General features: G+C 45.9%; 6 protein-coding genes across 11 annotated transcripts; 3 read left to right on the forward strand and 3 right to left on the reverse strand.

Annotated features, from left to right (window-relative positions):
* Window positions 1-366: 366 nt before the first annotated feature.
* Window positions 367-1,666, reverse strand: BDCG_03761. Of its 3 annotated transcripts, none has more exons than XM_045419418.1 (4): window positions 1,508-1,631; window positions 1,144-1,418; window positions 932-1,087; window positions 393-871 (listed from the first exon to the last, which is right to left on the reverse strand). In XM_045419418.1, exons 2-4 carry the CDS (start codon window positions 1,369-1,371, stop codon window positions 548-550), a joined length of 708 nt encoding a protein of 235 aa, XP_045280591.1. In that variant the 5' UTR covers window positions 1,372-1,418; window positions 1,508-1,631; the 3' UTR covers window positions 393-547. The 3 variants fall into 3 exon arrangements, with proteins under 3 accessions (XP_045280590.1, XP_045280591.1, XP_045280589.1); XM_045419416.1 differs by having other exon boundaries at window positions 1,498-1,631; XM_045419417.1 differs by having other exon boundaries at window positions 367-871; window positions 1,144-1,666.
* Window positions 1,667-1,762: 96 nt separating this feature from the next.
* Window positions 1,763-4,936, forward strand: BDCG_03762 (translation initiation factor 3 subunit J). Its single transcript, XM_045419419.1, has 3 exons — window positions 1,763-1,968; window positions 2,197-2,291; window positions 2,373-4,936. The coding sequence occupies exons 1-3, from the start codon at window positions 1,950-1,952 to the stop codon at window positions 3,102-3,104; spliced, it is 846 nt and encodes a 281-aa protein (XP_045275731.1). The 5' UTR covers window positions 1,763-1,949; the 3' UTR covers window positions 3,105-4,936.
* On the reverse strand, window positions 3,636-4,955 carry BDCG_03763 (uncharacterized protein). The gene is made up of 2 exons (XM_045419420.1): window positions 4,378-4,955; window positions 3,636-4,278 (listed from the first exon to the last, which is right to left on the reverse strand). Exons 1-2 carry the CDS (start codon window positions 4,549-4,551, stop codon window positions 3,928-3,930), a joined length of 525 nt encoding a protein of 174 aa, XP_045275732.1. The 5' UTR covers window positions 4,552-4,955; the 3' UTR covers window positions 3,636-3,927.
* Window positions 4,956-4,986: 31 nt separating this feature from the next.
* On the forward strand, window positions 4,987-5,635 carry BDCG_03764 (uncharacterized protein). Its single transcript, XM_045419421.1, has one exon. It carries the CDS (start codon window positions 5,028-5,030, stop codon window positions 5,328-5,330), a length of 303 nt encoding a protein of 100 aa, XP_045275733.1. The 5' UTR covers window positions 4,987-5,027; the 3' UTR covers window positions 5,331-5,635.
* Window positions 5,636-6,718: 1,083 nt separating this feature from the next.
* BDCG_03765 (14-3-3 family protein) lies at window positions 6,719-9,907 on the forward strand. Its single transcript, XM_045419422.1, has 8 exons — window positions 6,719-7,052; window positions 7,228-7,235; window positions 7,338-7,384; window positions 7,471-7,490; window positions 7,576-7,587; window positions 7,665-7,939; window positions 8,058-8,145; window positions 8,220-9,907. The coding sequence occupies exons 1-8, from the start codon at window positions 7,041-7,043 to the stop codon at window positions 8,622-8,624; spliced, it is 867 nt and encodes a 288-aa protein (XP_045275734.1). The 5' UTR covers window positions 6,719-7,040; the 3' UTR covers window positions 8,625-9,907.
* Window positions 9,908-10,466: 559 nt separating this feature from the next.
* On the reverse strand, window positions 10,467-14,290 carry BDCG_03766 (AGC/AKT protein kinase). Of its 4 annotated transcripts, XM_045419423.1 has the most exons (5): window positions 14,107-14,290; window positions 13,889-13,977; window positions 13,690-13,799; window positions 10,954-13,598; window positions 10,467-10,870 (listed from the first exon to the last, which is right to left on the reverse strand). In XM_045419423.1, the coding sequence occupies exons 3-4, from the start codon at window positions 13,793-13,795 to the stop codon at window positions 10,960-10,962; spliced, it is 2,745 nt and encodes a 914-aa protein (XP_045280592.1). In that variant the 5' UTR covers window positions 13,796-13,799; window positions 13,889-13,977; window positions 14,107-14,290; the 3' UTR covers window positions 10,467-10,870; window positions 10,954-10,959. The 4 variants fall into 4 exon arrangements, with proteins under 4 accessions (XP_045280592.1, XP_045280593.1, XP_045280594.1 ...); XM_045419424.1 differs by having other exon boundaries at window positions 13,889-14,125; XM_045419426.1 differs by lacking the exon at window positions 14,107-14,290 and having other exon boundaries at window positions 10,553-10,870; window positions 10,954-13,624; window positions 13,889-14,053.
* Window positions 14,291-14,461: the final 171 nt, after the last annotated feature.

Below are 14,461 nucleotides of genomic sequence, written 5' to 3' on the forward strand. Positions count from 1 at the left end.
GGGAGGGTGGAAGTGGTAGAGAGGGCTGTGCAAGCAGAAAAGCGAGCGTAAGCGAGCATTTGATGCTTGTATTTATTAAGATATTAACATTTAAAGTTGATTGTAATTGATTTACAAAGGTGAGTGTTAAGTGAAAACAAGTATTAGATGATTGATCACATTAGTGCAAAGATATGTTGGGGGTCCCGGGTTGATCGGCCCTTCTACCAGCAGTGCGTGGTTGGTGACTGAGCTCTTTTGCCCCAGTAGCCTACATAGGCGTTCGCCAAGCGATCGGCGAACACCTCGCTTAGGCGGAAGCGGTCGGCCCGTAGAGGGAATCCGACAATATGTATAAAATATGAAATTGAATACATATTAACAATAGCTAAGTTATTTTTAGCTGACTAAATTTACTGAGTTATTTAATGATTATATTACAGATACATTATAACTCAAAGTGCTGATCAGTGATAACATTATTATATAGCTTCATAAAATTTCCATGCCTTGGTATTTCTTGTTAAAAAAGAAGAAAAAAAAAAGGAAAGAAAAAATTTCAATTTACTCACTCACAGCGAGATCTGAGCATTCTTGACAACACCAAGTCCTCAAGGTTCGTCGTGCTGCCTGGTGCAAGACATCCAATCTCTTCTTCGTCTCTCACAAGATCTTCTATATATTCTGCCATTCCCGATGCATGAAAAATTTTCGTAAGAGTAGAGCGCATCTGGAGAAGTGCGGGGCTGGGGAGCTCGATGGTGGCACCACCATGCCGTTCCAAGGTAACGAGTCGAGGGCCATCTGGGCCGCCCTGTGATGCCGGGAGGTGCACTTGTATTACGTTACGCCGCCTGCTTAGCAGGAGTATCTGGTACTGATTTGGCTCTCCCTAATGGACAAAACAGTTAGTAGAGTCAAGCAGTGGGAAAGTATACGAGGGTTGCTCAACCGTCGGCTCGAACGACAGCGTAAAGGAACCAAAGGCTGCGTGGACGGGGGACCACAGCGTCATTAAATTCCTTGGGTCATTTATGTCCTCCGGTGCAAGCTGGATCTGTGGGAACAATTTTTTCAATGTGGCCCAAATCTGTGCAATTTTGTGGTCCTAAAATGGTAGTATTTAGTAGACGTTTTGAAAATATATCGTCCAGGCTGACAGACTTTTGACTTCTCCCACCTCCCCAAGGAGAATGGGACAACATAACAGAGATCTGTAGGCGACCCGTATTCTGTATCGGCCTCAGATATCTTGGCATCAATATCAATGATCCCGGTGGCCATACAACGGTGGCCGTCCCGTTCAAGGCACAGCTTCTTGAGGTGACGCTGGTCTTTTCGGCTTCCTGGCTCATTCATTGTGGCGGCCACTTCCTCTACCCCTTCCTCCATTTTGAAGGGCGTAGGCGTTATAGGTGGAGTGGCGCCTCGAGCCCGCACTGAGTAGCAATAAGTCAGAAAGCATGATAGAAAGTTTTGAAGAATGTAAGCAGAGTTAGGGATGATAGCAGGCTGTACTAGGGATTACAATTGCTGTGTTGATGTGCTGGCTAAGTGCATGGAGTGTTTCGTGATCATTCCCTGTAGTCACAATGAACTCTGCAATAGGCGTTCTTCCCTCTTCAGGTAAGACATTTGTTATCTCTGGCTTGGTAACTCTCAGCCGTTCCATTCGTTTTTTGATAGTGACATGGGATGATGGGAACAACTAGCCTGGTCGCTACTTACCCGAACAGGTTTAGCCTCCAATCCAATTCACGTGCAATTCTGGAGTTTGGGCAGCAGAAAAGATAAAAAAAAAAAAATCCGTCAGGATCACACACAACACGACACATTTACAACTGCCATCCACCTCCCTGCCTGAGCGCACTGCTGTTAGCTGCTGCTCACAGCGCCCTGAAACCTTCTTATCGATAAACTCGCGATACGCACGAAAACCTCTTGCTAACACCAGCGGTTGTTATCAGGCCATGGCGCCTTCAAAGTGGGGTATGTCTAGATAACTTCAGGAGAGATGACGGAGCGCTGTTGATCATATATGGCAGGGCACCCTGCTATGTATTACATATATATTTACATGTTTTTATTTTTTGCAAAGTGGAGACTAGGGGAATATCCTATGCCAATGCCATGTAGCTTAGTTAGGCTAGATATTACATGTCTATGCAGGTTGACGGGGCTAACTTCGGAACGTTGTGTTTTTTGACTTAAATATAGATGATGAGGAGGAGAGTACTCCCCCCTCCTCTCCCCCGCTTATTGCAGCTACGACACACAGACGAAAGTTCGATGACGAGGAGGACAGCGATGATGTATGCCTTTTCCTCAGATAGAGCCCCGCCGCGCCAACCATGACCTTTGTCTAACAAACCCTTTTTTTGGGAAATATCTAGGTAGTCGATGACTGGGAAGCAGCTGAAGACTCTGAAGTCGAGCGTGAAAAGGCCGCCAAAGCCGCTGCAGAGAAAGCAAAAGCCGAAGCCGAAGCGGCTGCCAAGAAGAAATCAAAAGCCCAACGGATACAAGAGCGCAAGGAACAGAGACGGCGCGAACAACGATCCAGCGACGACGACGATGAAGACGACGACGACGAAGACGACGACGCCGCCGCACGCGCCCGCCTCCGTCGCACAGAGAAGGATGCAGACCTCGCCCACGCCGAAGACCTCATCGGCGATATCGACCTGAAGCGCACCCGCTCCGCAATCCCCAGAGCCGCAGTCGTCATCGGCGACAAATCGGACCCGACCAAATCCATAGACCTCTCCGCCATGCCCCTATTCAAGCCGGGAACCAAGACGCAGTTCGCAGAACTGACCGAGGTGCTTATCCCGCTTTTAACGGCGCAGTCGAAGAAGCCGCAATATCCAATATGGGCGCAGGATTTTGCGAAGAAGCTCGTGAAGGAGCTATCGAGTGGGGACATTAAGAAGATTGCGAGTGCGTTGACGGCGGTGAGCAATGAGAAGCTGAAGGAGGAGAAGGCGGCCGAGAAAGGGGGAAAGAAGAGTAAGGCAGCGAAGACGAAGACGAGCGTGGTTGTTGGGCGGGATGTTGGAGGCGCGCGCGGGGCGGATCTTACGGCGTATGATGGGGATGATTTGGATGATGATGATTTTATGTGATTTTTGAGTTTTCTTATTTTTTGTCTGTATTTCTGAGATGTGGAAATGATGAATTGGTGGATGGCTTTCAAACTACATTTACCCTGAGTTGTTAGTTATTACCCCTTCTCATCCCCTTTTCCCCTTTTCCCCCTCCGTGCCATATACATTTTTCACACCCCCTTATCATCCATATCTTTTGCATGTTTCCTTTTTTCTTTTTAATTTTAGAAGTGTCAACAAAACCCCCCGCAATTGTCGCTTGAAAGCCTCAGGGCCTTTTATTATTTTATACCTCAGCTCTATTACCAGAAATGTTTTCCTAGCCTTGCTATACAGCAATATCAGCGGTGTTAATCGCATTTTCACGGTGCCCCCTGTCTTTTCGGCTTATCTCTAATACCTTCTATCCTATTCCCATGAACAGTGTCGTGTTGAGTCTGATCACAGCAGAGGAAGCGATTTTCTTCCGTCTTAACTTTGCTATTTCATCAAGCTATGACATACCTAGAGAATTAGAATGCAGACAACTCTCTCATTGTGGTGCTGTGTGTTTTAAAGGGGAATTGAGACTTGCGAGATAGTCTGTCTCTGTCGGATGAAAGGTTTCATCATGGCGCCCCAGGGGAGAGTCGGGGGGGGCTCTTTTGCTCTTTGGCCCTTTCACCAATCTTTCAATTTTTGATATTTATTTTTACGTGGAGCGAGAAAAGAGGTTCCAGCAAAAACGCTTTAACCACTCCGCCGCTACGATTTTCCCAGCGGTCTTTCCGAATCTCAAACTTGAAACTATCCAATAGAACTGGAAGTACGGTTATGGACATCCTACGCCTCATCAATGGCTCTATGCAAACCAGGTGTCTGCGGAATCTGCGCCATGTCGGCACGTTTCTCCAGACTCGTACCTCAGAGCATGCCATATTGCAATTTCTCGGAAGCTGCCATCAACTCTAGTCCATGGAGACGATGAGTGTTGAGGATTTAACTGTCTGGCGACCCTGTGTTGCCGACTACTCGCAGCCACCAGATGACCCTCGTCAATGCCTATAGCTACTGATTCAAACGTTTCAAAGATCCACCTCACCCGTTGCAACATTCCATTGGAGCTCCTCGTGCCGATTCTTACGCCGCCAAAAGCTCTAAGAGAGCTTAGGTATAGCGCTGGGGCTTTGGTCTGCTCCAGTAACTCCTCGGACTGTATAGATCCCGCAATAATGGGTTGCCATCTGCAAGTACACAGGTGCACATTGCGTATTCTGGATATCGGCCTGGCTCAATGTGTCCGATGTTCTACCAACAGTGGCTTGACAGTTGATGATACCACTCCAGCGTCGTCAGGGCCTGCATCTGCCAACCCAATGGCTAGTCGTGAACCTGCTATGGAAGGGGTAGAAACTAGGCGCCCTTTTAGAGTTGCCAGTTCTATCAGATCATTGAATAGATTCATAGCTCTGACCAATCTCAGCATCGGGGTTAACTCCTTGCTGGGGCCCGATTCAAACGAAGTGATGTTTGCAGATTATTGGGAAGAAAACTACTCTGAGGCTGAGGAGTAGCGGGAGGGGCAGCCGTGGAAACATAATGATTCACTTAAACCTGCATCGCCCTCACCATCGCCCCCGTCGCCGTCAGCATCCCCAGTATCGGCCGCCTCACCGGCTCGTCGTCGGTTGGTTGACAGGCTGTTCACCCAACCTAAAATATTTATGTATTCGCGGATACGATCACGGGAAAGTTGGTGGGAGATGGATAAGTGCAATTTCTGAGTTAATGGATAGGAAAGCTGAATGTTTTCCAAGGTGGCCGGTGTTACGGAATATAAATATACCTAGTCCTGCCCTGTTGAGCGTCTTTTTTTTTTTTTTTTTTTTTTTTTTTTTTTTTTGATTAAATATTGCAATGCTAAGACCACTTTCTAGGGACCGCCGGTTGGTTTAGTTGAAGATGGATTCAGGGTCTTTTCGGGTCAACTATCTTATGGATCAACCCTCCGCAAAGGAACACATTCATGATTCGCCATTGTATAAGATTGGCCGTCGGATAGATTTTACCGCTGGAAAATCTCAGGCATTGCGGAATCTACACCTTGAATCCGACGAGAAGGGGAATAAGACAGCTTTTGTATTCGATGGCGGGACGAACTTAATCGGCCTTTTGTTTGCAGGGCATTCGGAAACGGGGGTGGGATATTTCACCTCTGCAGCGACCCTGTTTGAGGATACCGATGTACGTCTGCCTTTATCATAACGACGGGGCATTTTTTACATTTCGGATGAAACTCAGAGCGTAGATTTCTTTTCTTGCATTTTTGATTTCCTTTTTCCTTGACTCTTTTTTTCAAGGCGATATCTTTCTTTGACATTTTTGAGTTAAATGCATCAAAACTATTTATCTGAATGATTAAAGAGTAGAACAGATTTGTATGACTGTACTATGAATGCGAATAATGCTGAGTTTATCATGACTATAATTCCATATTGAACATTCTGAACTGCTCTTTTATATCACTGGCATCTATGACAAGCCACAAACCTACCTGCACAAGGATGGAGATATCACCCTCAGTGTTATGTTCCCCCCAAGCAGGCTGATGCTAGGGTCCCCAAGTCGACTACTAGGCCGCTGAACAGTATAATAAATAATACTAGGTATTTATGCTTCAGCCTGCTCTCATCGCACGCCGGGTTTCACACCAGATTATTAGAGATATATGCATATGTTGCGTTATTATTGTGCCATAAAATTTTCAATTTTTCATGAAATTCAGAAACCAATCTACCCATGAAGCCAAAGCAATAAATTCTTTAGGATAAACGGGTATTATTTTTCCACGATATAAACCACTGTGCCTGGTTGGATCATTTCATATGAAATATGTTCATATCCTTTTATTTTTAAGGTTAAGTATAACTTTTGCTTTTGAGAAAATAAATTTAATTTCTCCGCTTGACCACACATACCTGCCATTACTATTCTCGTTTTTCATATACGTCATACAGGCTGGTGTTGGACGTTGTTGGTTCATCCATATTATTTTAATCTCAGAGATACCTTGTTGGGAGATTTTTAGATTTTTAGTAAATTGTGGGTTAGTGCAAAAGTGCATATGTAGGAGGAGATTTTAGATACATGCATGGAATCTGCTGGAATGAAAGGATTGGACAGGAAGCAATGTTTTGAAGTCTGTCTGATGCAGGGCACATAACATGTCAGGCAGATAGGCAGGGTATGTAGTTATTTATGTAACTAGGGCAAGGGCTGCATTCATGAGAGAAGATCAATGTAATTCAGGGTTGTTTGTTGTGTTAGAAGAAGCATAGGAAACAGAGAATGGATGTGCCCAGTGTCTGATGAGGATAGTTAGATATTCTATCCTCATAACCTGGAGATTTCCAGTTGTCTGAAAAAGACAGCTGCAGTGAGGCTGAGGCTGCATGAGATCTGTAAGATCAGGAGAAATGCATGATAGATACTCTGTAGATACTCTATAGATATTTAGATGATGAGCATGGCAAACAATGCATAAGTTAAGGGCAGTACATAACATCCATATCATAAATCTCAATCCATCCAGCTCGTTGTTACAATAATAACTATAATAATAAATACCCCTCCTGTATGAACAAGACCATCACCAGTGTGGCAGTGTTTTAGTGAGAGGAGTTGTTGTGACTTTTTAAGACTGTAAAAGCATGAAGAGGTTGAATCTGTAACTAACTAACGGCTTAGTCAGCGGCGTGCCCATCATCACAACCTCATTCTCTCGTCGTCTGCCTTCAACAACGTCAAACTTCTTCCTCGTCCGTCGTCTGCTTTGCCCGTCCTCCTCCTCATCTTCTGTCTCGCTGTCTGTCCCGCTGCTTTCTCACGTCTCTCCCGATTGCTCCGCCTTTCCACTCCCATACTCTTCTATCCTCCACTAAATCTCCCCATCGTCTTTCCCGCCGTTCTCCCACCATGACCTCAGAAGTAGGTTTACCCCTCCTATTAGGCGCGCATCCCATGGCCTCGCAAAACATGCTGCCTCCTCCTCCTCCTCCTCCTCCTCCTCCTCTCCTCCTCTCCTCCTCTCCTCCTCTCCCCTATACCTTTCCTCTGTCCCTGTGTTTCTGAATCGTTATGCTAACTCCATTGTGTCAAACAGCGTGATAAGTAATTTGCCCACCCTGCTTCTTGTGCGCTTTGTGAAATGTGTTGAAAAGGGGGGGGGGGGCCGCGGGAAAGAGGACCTCATACTGATACACTTCTTTATAGCAAAACGTTTCTTGCCAGGCTCTGTGAGCAGGCTGAGCGTTATGATGGTTAGTCCCTGGCTCCTCTTCCCTTCAAAATAATGTTCTGGGTCTTTTTTTTTTTTTTTTTTTTTCTTTCTAACCGCATCGTGTAGAAATGGTCACATATATGAAGGTTTGTCCGTGCTCTATCTATCTTCTTGTGCTTTGAGGCTGTAGCACGCCATTCGCTGACAGGCATCGCATCGCACCTTTTATAGGAAGTTGCCAATGTAAGTACATCTCTGCAAATATACCCCATACTTCTTCACTTACCCTTCTTCTATACTGACCAATTCAATCCAACTAGCTGGGTGGTGAACTTACCGTTGACGAACGCAACCTTCTTTCCGTTGCCTACAAAAACGTTGTTGGAACTCGCCGTGCTTCCTGGCGCATAATCTCCTCCATCGAGCAGAAAGAGGACTCGAAGGGTTCTGAGAAACATGTTGCTATCATTGGCGAGTACCGCCAAAAGATCGAGGCCGAACTCGAGCGCGTTTGTCAGGATGTTCTTGACGTTCTGGATCAATCTTTGATTCCCAAAGCCGAATCTGGTGAATCCAAGGTGTTCTACCACAAGATGTACGCGTTTGGGCTCTCAGATACTGGAGTTGTGTTGATCTACATTTCGTGCCTGGCGAATCATGTTCTTTTTTTGGGGAACCATATACTAACACAATACCACGTACGCAATCTGCAGGAAGGGCGACTACCACCGTTATCTCGCTGAGTTTGCTTCCGGTAACAAGCGCAAGGTTGCTGCGACTGCCGCCCACGAGGCATACAAGGTACATACCCTCCTGCTACACCAGTTTTTATTTTGAACTGTGCCTAGCAAACATGATTAACCATCACCACACAGAACGCCACCGATGTTGCCCAAACCGAGCTGACGCCCACCCACCCCATCCGTCTGGGTCTCGCCCTCAACTTCTCCGTTTTCTACTATGAGATCCTCAACTCCCCAGACCGTGCCTGCCATCTGGCCAAACAGGCATTCGATGATGCCATTGCTGAACTCGACTCCCTGTCTGAAGAGTCATACCGCGATAGCACTCTGATTATGCAGTTGCTCCGTGACAACTTGACTCTGTGGACCTCATCTGACGGCGCTGAGCCCGAACCTGCGCAATCTGGTGAGCCCAAGGAGGATAAGCCTGCTGAGGGTGCGGAGGGTGCTGAGGGCGCCGAGGCTGACACGGCTGCTGCTGATGTGCCTGCTGCGGAAGAACCGAAGAAGGAGGAGGCTGCTGCTGGTGCTTCTTGAGGTTGACAAGGCAATCCCCTTCCCCTCCCTTCTCCTTACAATTTCTTGGTTTGCGCCAAAATAAAACCATGCTGTGGGTTGGGGCGGTGGCCATTCCTGGTGGACACAAAAATTAAAAAGAAAAACCAAACTATACAGATATGTCCAAAAAAAAAAAAAAAAAAAGAAAAAAAAAAAAGAAAAAGAAAGAAAAAGGTAAAAAAAAAGGTAAAAAAAGATAAAAAATCCACACAGACGATGAAAGCAAAGGAGATTACTTTTCTTTTCTTTCCTTTTTATTTTGTTTCCAAATGAAAGGGATCGAATCGATATATGGCGTGGGCATGGGCGTGGGTTGGGGGTGTGGTGTTTCACAGACAAAGCTCCAAACCCTTCTCCTCTCAAGTGACAAGATGGACGTCCTTCTAATTATTCTCAAGGGGGTTGTTTTTATCCATTTTAGTTTTCGATCAGGCGGCGTTTGCTACAATTGAACTGGAGAGTTGCGAAAGCAAGAAAGGAGGGCAAGAAAGAACGCGCGGAAACCTGGGAAATATTTTGTCTTTTTTCCTTTTTCTTAAAAATTATTTTCCAATCAAGCAATCAACATATTATTCCCCTGTCCTTCTCATTATCATTTTACGTGCTGCTCGTTTTAAGGAATCTCCTATCAGTGCTCTGATCTTGGGTGGGAATGGGGCTATGAGGGGAAGATGATGAGAAATGAAAGATACAAAGACCTCTCAGCACGGCTAGTCTCCTTTCTGCCTTCTGTTGTTTTTCCCACTCTCTTTCCTCTTTTTCGATAACACAGCCTCCCCTCCCTCCCCTCTCTTTTTCTCGTCTCGTCTCGTCTCGTCTCGTCTCGTCTGCCTGTCAAAGAATTCTGTTTCCTCTCCTCTGTTGCAGCCTACTCGTTTCCTCGCCTTGATCATTGCCTTGCCTTTCGCTTGCCGGTAACTCAATACAATCAATCCCCCCCCTGTTTTGATTTCGTACTTAAACACACACACACACACATATATATATATATATATATATTTATATACACAACACAAAATCCCGCCCCTTCTTACGAGCCTGTTTCCCCATAATATTTCCATTTTTCCTCTTCGTTCTGCTTGTGTGTATAGTTGTAGCTCAGCTCGCTCGTATTATCTTATTTTATTTTACTTTATTCCATTTCTTCTCGTTGCTTTTTTTCGTTTTCTTTTTTTCCCTTTCTTTGTCTTCTCTAATCTCGTTCTCTCTGTTGGCCAATGATTGAGATTGGCTGGTTGATTGATTGATTGATTGATTGATTGTGTTTCCCGTCTTTCGCTCCCTCCTTAAAATAAAAAAAAAGCCTAGATGCAGGCACGACAGACGGTATTGTTATTTGGCTCTCAATGGCCTTCTCTCCCTCCAAGCAGCTTTTCGCCCTTGATTTGAAAAGGGGTGATATGTGCCGTTTTGCTCATTTCGTTCCAGGGGTATCCATATATGGTAAATAGAACATGGAAAGGAATACCAGTAGCTATTAGAGAAAGGGGAATGATATGCGTATTAAATACGGTATGATAACTATCCCCTTGTCGTGTATAATTAGTGTAATTAAGCTATTAGTGCTGAAATACGGAGTACAGTATCAATGAATATTTTCTCATACTAAATTCTGTGCAATTTGATTCATTGATATATATTCACAATCTCATGTTTTTTGCATCAATGTATTCTATAATATTTTTATATTTTCTGTGAATATAATTATTTCTCTTTCTTTTCTTTGTCTGACTCTGACTCTGATTTCTCTAGAGAGAAATATAACTTCTGTAAATAATTTTCAATTCTGTAATATTTTTTTATTTAGATTGATTAATTCTTTTCTCAAAGTGTATAAAAATAAATATAAAATAAAATAATATATCTTCCTAATTCAAGAAAAACAGTCAGTAGTTTTCATCAAAGACTGTTCAAGTTAAAAATACAATGTGAAAATTTTTGCTATTAATCATTACAATTGAGAGCAGTGTTGTCAACTTGTCATCTGCAGAATTCTCAGAGCAGCTGAAGAAGAAAGAATAAGTTAATGAGTTCAAAAGAAAGCAGGTAACAGAAATGAAGAGTCAGGTCCACACTTATATCTAGCAGTCTATTTTGGCTTGGTCTTCGGTTCTTGTTCTATGATGTTTTTCTCAATTGAGCCTATCTTGGCACCCCCTTCTTTGGAGGGTGCAGCCACAACCACCTCATCTTCTGCTGCATGACATAAAAAACTTGTTTGTACCCTTGAGTATCAACGTCAGAATCTCCTTCATCTGAAAGGATTGGTGGAAGGATCGAGAAGAAAACATCTCAAGAGATTACATACCGCTTCTCAGCATTCCCCTTGCCTCTTTCTTTCTGCCATCGCTGCCTCCAGGCCAGCAGTAACCTCGAGATATACAGCTCTGGGTACCGGCTCACATACATGACCCCCAACAGGCCAGACAGGCACGGGCCAGACTGGATGGTGAAGACTGATGTCCGCGCCTGCATCGAGGAGTAATTGGACGATCTCGGAATTCTGCCAATACTCCATGGCCAACTGTATGACCCTTCCGCAGGTAAAGCTAGCCGCTACCTTGAGACCGGAGCCGTCATGATCGCGACGGAGCCCACGGACGCCATGGTAGGGAGCATGGGGATTAGCTCCGTGCGCAAGCAGTGCCTTCACCAGATCTGCATTGCCGGATGTAACTGCTAGGAGGAGCGGAGGTGCGAAACGTTCTGCTTGTAGAGGGGTTGGCTGATCAGGAGTGGTGTCGCGATCGGAAAAAAATCGACGGTCGGGAAGCGGCCGGTCAGACTCCTCAAAGTCGCACTGAACACCGTTGGCAAGCAGCGTGTTGACGATGGCGCTGTGCTGCTGCTTCACTGCTAAAAGAAGTGCCCTTGTTCCAGAGACGCGGTTGGTTTTCTGCACAAGCGCTTCAACTAGTTTCAGGCTGCCTCGTCGCACTGCTTTCACTAGGGCAGGCCCCTCTGCCGATTCGATGGTATAGTTCGCATCGGCGCCGTGAGCCAGGGACAGATTGACAAGATCGAGCCTGTCGTGCTCTACCGCCCACTCCAGTGGTGTCAGCTGGATTTCATGGAAATATTCAACCGAGTTGAGAATGCCTTCTTTGGGTCTGTAGGGTTGGTTGTAGCAAAGAATCGGGAAGTCCAAGCTCAAGTCATTCCCATGTCTGAGGATCTGTGAGAACACACGCACCCCGTATCCGGCTACCAATGCAGCCGCAAGAGCCGCCTTTCTCTCACTCAAGGGAGGTGGCCTGCACGCTGGATTGGATGCCGCGGGTGGGACAGCTGGAGGCTCCTGTGGTATACCCCACAGGTACGTTCGGGAGTATTTGTCTGAGAGACGGCCCGGGGACGTTTCATCAGTGAAGCGATTTCGAAAGTTGAATCGATACGACGTCGGATCCCACAACAACTCCCATCCATCGTCGTAGTCCTCCCTAGTGGGAGATGAAGGCCTGTCCGGGTTGTCCTCTGTACTTCCGTCCCTCACCCAGCCGGTTTGATTCCATTCGCATCGTGGCCAACTCGCGCCCACTACTCTCTGGTACACTTTTCCATTTTCTATCTTTTCTTCCACTTTTCGCCCCCTGTCTGAGTCGTACTCCTTCGCCCCAGGCCAGAAGTCTGTTGCCGCGTCATGGGGCTTGAAAGGAGTTGTATATTTCCGCTGGAGGAGATCGTGCCAATTGGTGCCTTTGAAGAACGGGTGGTCTTTTATTTCAGAGGTCCCATTCTTTGCCCCCAAGCGGTTCAGTGGATTTTTTTCGAGCAGCTTGATCAAAATGTCCTTGGCTATCGGTGGGAGTCCCTCAGGACGTACCGGGTCTCTACTTATCTTGAGTCGTCGCTTATTGGCATCCTGACCGTAGAATGGAGGTAATCCGGTCAACATTTCGTAGAGAAAGATGCCCAAAGCCCACCAATCCGCCGTCTGGGAAGCGACTTGGTTGTTGCTGACAAGCTCAGGGGCTGGGTACGCTGATGTTCCTGGCACAACTGTATCACCGTCCTGGACCTCCAGACTGAAAAGACTAGGATTGCACAGGCTGAGGTGTCCAGGTGAATCCAAGAAGACATCCTCCATATTCAGATGTGCGAGAATAATATGGTTGTCGTGCAGATATTCCAGTACACAGAGGAGCTCCGCAGCATAAAATCTAGCTAGGCCAACATCGAACCGCCGCACCCGCTGGAGGTGATGAGAAAGCGGCCCTCCGCTAGCCAACGGTGAAAGGAGGCTCAGTCCCTTGGACGACTTGAAAGCGAATTTGAGCGGAGCGATGAACGGGTGTTCGACGCGATGAGTGAGCTTGGACTCGTGGGTAACGTCTACGACTATGGGAATGGTCTTCATGCCGTAGCTTCTGTCGGTGTCTAGCTTCTCTACATAGACCAGATCACTCGAACCCATCTCGCCGTAGACGCACCAAACCTCCGTGTCGCCCAACGGCGGTACCTTCTTCTCGAGATAGGAAATATCGATCGGCACTTTCCCCGTGCCACCCTGCACAGGTATGGGCTCGTAACCATGCCTATCGCGAGGCCGGTTTTCCGTGAACGGGTTCACCATGACAGACCCCAAGGAGACAGTCTGGAGTCCCGCTTCAGCATCAGAGCGCCTGGCAAACATGCGCACAGCCAGCTCGGAAGAGGTAGTCGAAACATCAAACTTGTACATGTACCTCCCATCCGACGCGCGGTACCCTGTTCTCGGGTTGGACCACCCGATTCGGCCATTGTAGCAATAATGCGATTCAGCGGATATCTGGAACTGTTCATATTCCATGATCGCATAAGCCAGCCATGGGTTATTCCCCGCTACTACTGGTTGGTAACGCGATCCTTCGCACGGCTCTGGTATCGCCAGGCGACCAGCGGGGTGGAGTCTGATGGATAGAATTCCAGTTGGTGGTTGTGACGGAACGATGACCTCGTAGGTAGTAGTAGTAACTAGGGGGAGGGGTCAACACAGGCTCCTTTTCATGGTTGTCCAAAGTCAGAACTTGACATGTAGTAATGTAATAAATGTACATGTACATACCATCCTCGTTTTGAGGAGGATACTTGGGCTGGGGATGTGAACACCAGCCGAAGGGGTGGTAAGGCTTGCTCTCGGCGGGCATCGTGAGAATTTTCTCGGCAGGCATCTATCTAGTTAATTATTAATTCAGAGCGGATCGTCAGCTGTGCTGTCTGAAAGAACTAAATACTAGTAAGAGTGCTGCTGCGTTTGCGTTTACTTTCCAGGTTGGCGAGATTCTCCCGTCAGACATTGGTTTCGGTGTTTAGATGCTTAGAAATTGGATTCCATATTCAATCATCTCCTTGTCTGTACAAGTAAGTAGTTGCTACAATAATAATAACTAACTTGAAGGGTTCGCAGCAAATGAGGAAATGAAGAGCACATGCTAGTAGTGTAGTAGGGAATCAATGATGGTCTATACAGAACTATTATTACCTTAGTTATAGTTAACTCCTCTGCTGTGTACGCAGCGTAGTTATGAATAGATCAATTGACAAGTAAATATTTTCTGCAGTTTAAAGTCACTGATTATGTGACACAGTGAAAGATATAGAGATATATACATATATACAGAAAAAACAGAAAAAACATGAGTGTGATGCTTCAGTCTCAATCTCTGAGTCTATGGTATTTAGTCCGTCAACTGATACAAAAGATGCATTATTTAACAGTTATTAATAATTAATATCGCTACAGAGTAAAAGAATATCACATCACGTCTTTAAATTTCTTTCTTATTTTTATTTTACTCTATATTATTATTCTGTTTGGCGGCTGTTGTATTTATCCC

This window comes from Blastomyces dermatitidis (assembly GCF_000003525.1).
Source record: "Blastomyces dermatitidis ER-3 genomic scaffold supercont1.3, whole genome shotgun sequence".
Classification (NCBI taxonomy): domain Eukaryota; kingdom Fungi; phylum Ascomycota; class Eurotiomycetes; order Onygenales; family Ajellomycetaceae; genus Blastomyces; species Blastomyces dermatitidis.

What these genes read in the sequence shown, in the direction of transcription:
- BDCG_03763 (XM_045419420.1), bottom strand. Translation starts at nt 4,551, where the DNA reads ATGCTGAGATTGGTCAGAGCTATGAATCTATTCAATGATCTGATAGAA. An exon ending in CAACTGTCAAGCCACTGTTG is followed by an intron (nt 4,279 to 4,377) that starts GTAGAACATCGG and finishes GGATCTATACAG; the next exon opens with TCCGAGGAGTTACTGGAGCA.
- BDCG_03764 (XM_045419421.1), top strand. Translation starts at nt 5,028, where the DNA reads ATGGATTCAGGGTCTTTTCGGGTCAACTATCTTATGGATCAACCCTCC.
- BDCG_03762 (XM_045419419.1), top strand. An exon ending in ACGAGGAGGACAGCGATGAT is followed by an intron (nt 2,292 to 2,372) that starts GTATGCCTTTTC and finishes GGAAATATCTAG; the next exon opens with GTAGTCGATGACTGGGAAGC.
- BDCG_03765 (XM_045419422.1), top strand. An exon ending in GCAGGCTGAGCGTTATGATG is followed by an intron (nt 7,385 to 7,470) that starts GTTAGTCCCTGG and finishes CGCATCGTGTAG; the next exon opens with AAATGGTCACATATATGAAG. An exon ending in CCGCCCACGAGGCATACAAG is followed by an intron (nt 8,146 to 8,219) that starts GTACATACCCTC and finishes ATCACCACACAG; the next exon opens with AACGCCACCGATGTTGCCCA.
- BDCG_03766 (XM_045419423.1), bottom strand. Translation starts at nt 13,795, where the DNA reads ATGCCTGCCGAGAAAATTCTCACGATGCCCGCCGAGAGCAAGCCTTAC. An exon ending in TCCTCCTCAAAACGAGGATG is followed by an intron (nt 13,599 to 13,689) that starts GTATGTACATGT and finishes CCCTCCCCCTAG; the next exon opens with TTACTACTACTACCTACGAG.
- BDCG_03761 (XM_045419416.1), bottom strand. An exon ending in GGAGGTGGGAGAAGTCAAAA is followed by an intron (nt 1,088 to 1,143) that starts GTCTGTCAGCCT and finishes CTACCATTTTAG; the next exon opens with GACCACAAAATTGCACAGAT. An exon ending in CGCTGTCGTTCGAGCCGACG is followed by an intron (nt 872 to 931) that starts GTTGAGCAACCC and finishes TTTGTCCATTAG; the next exon opens with GGAGAGCCAAATCAGTACCA.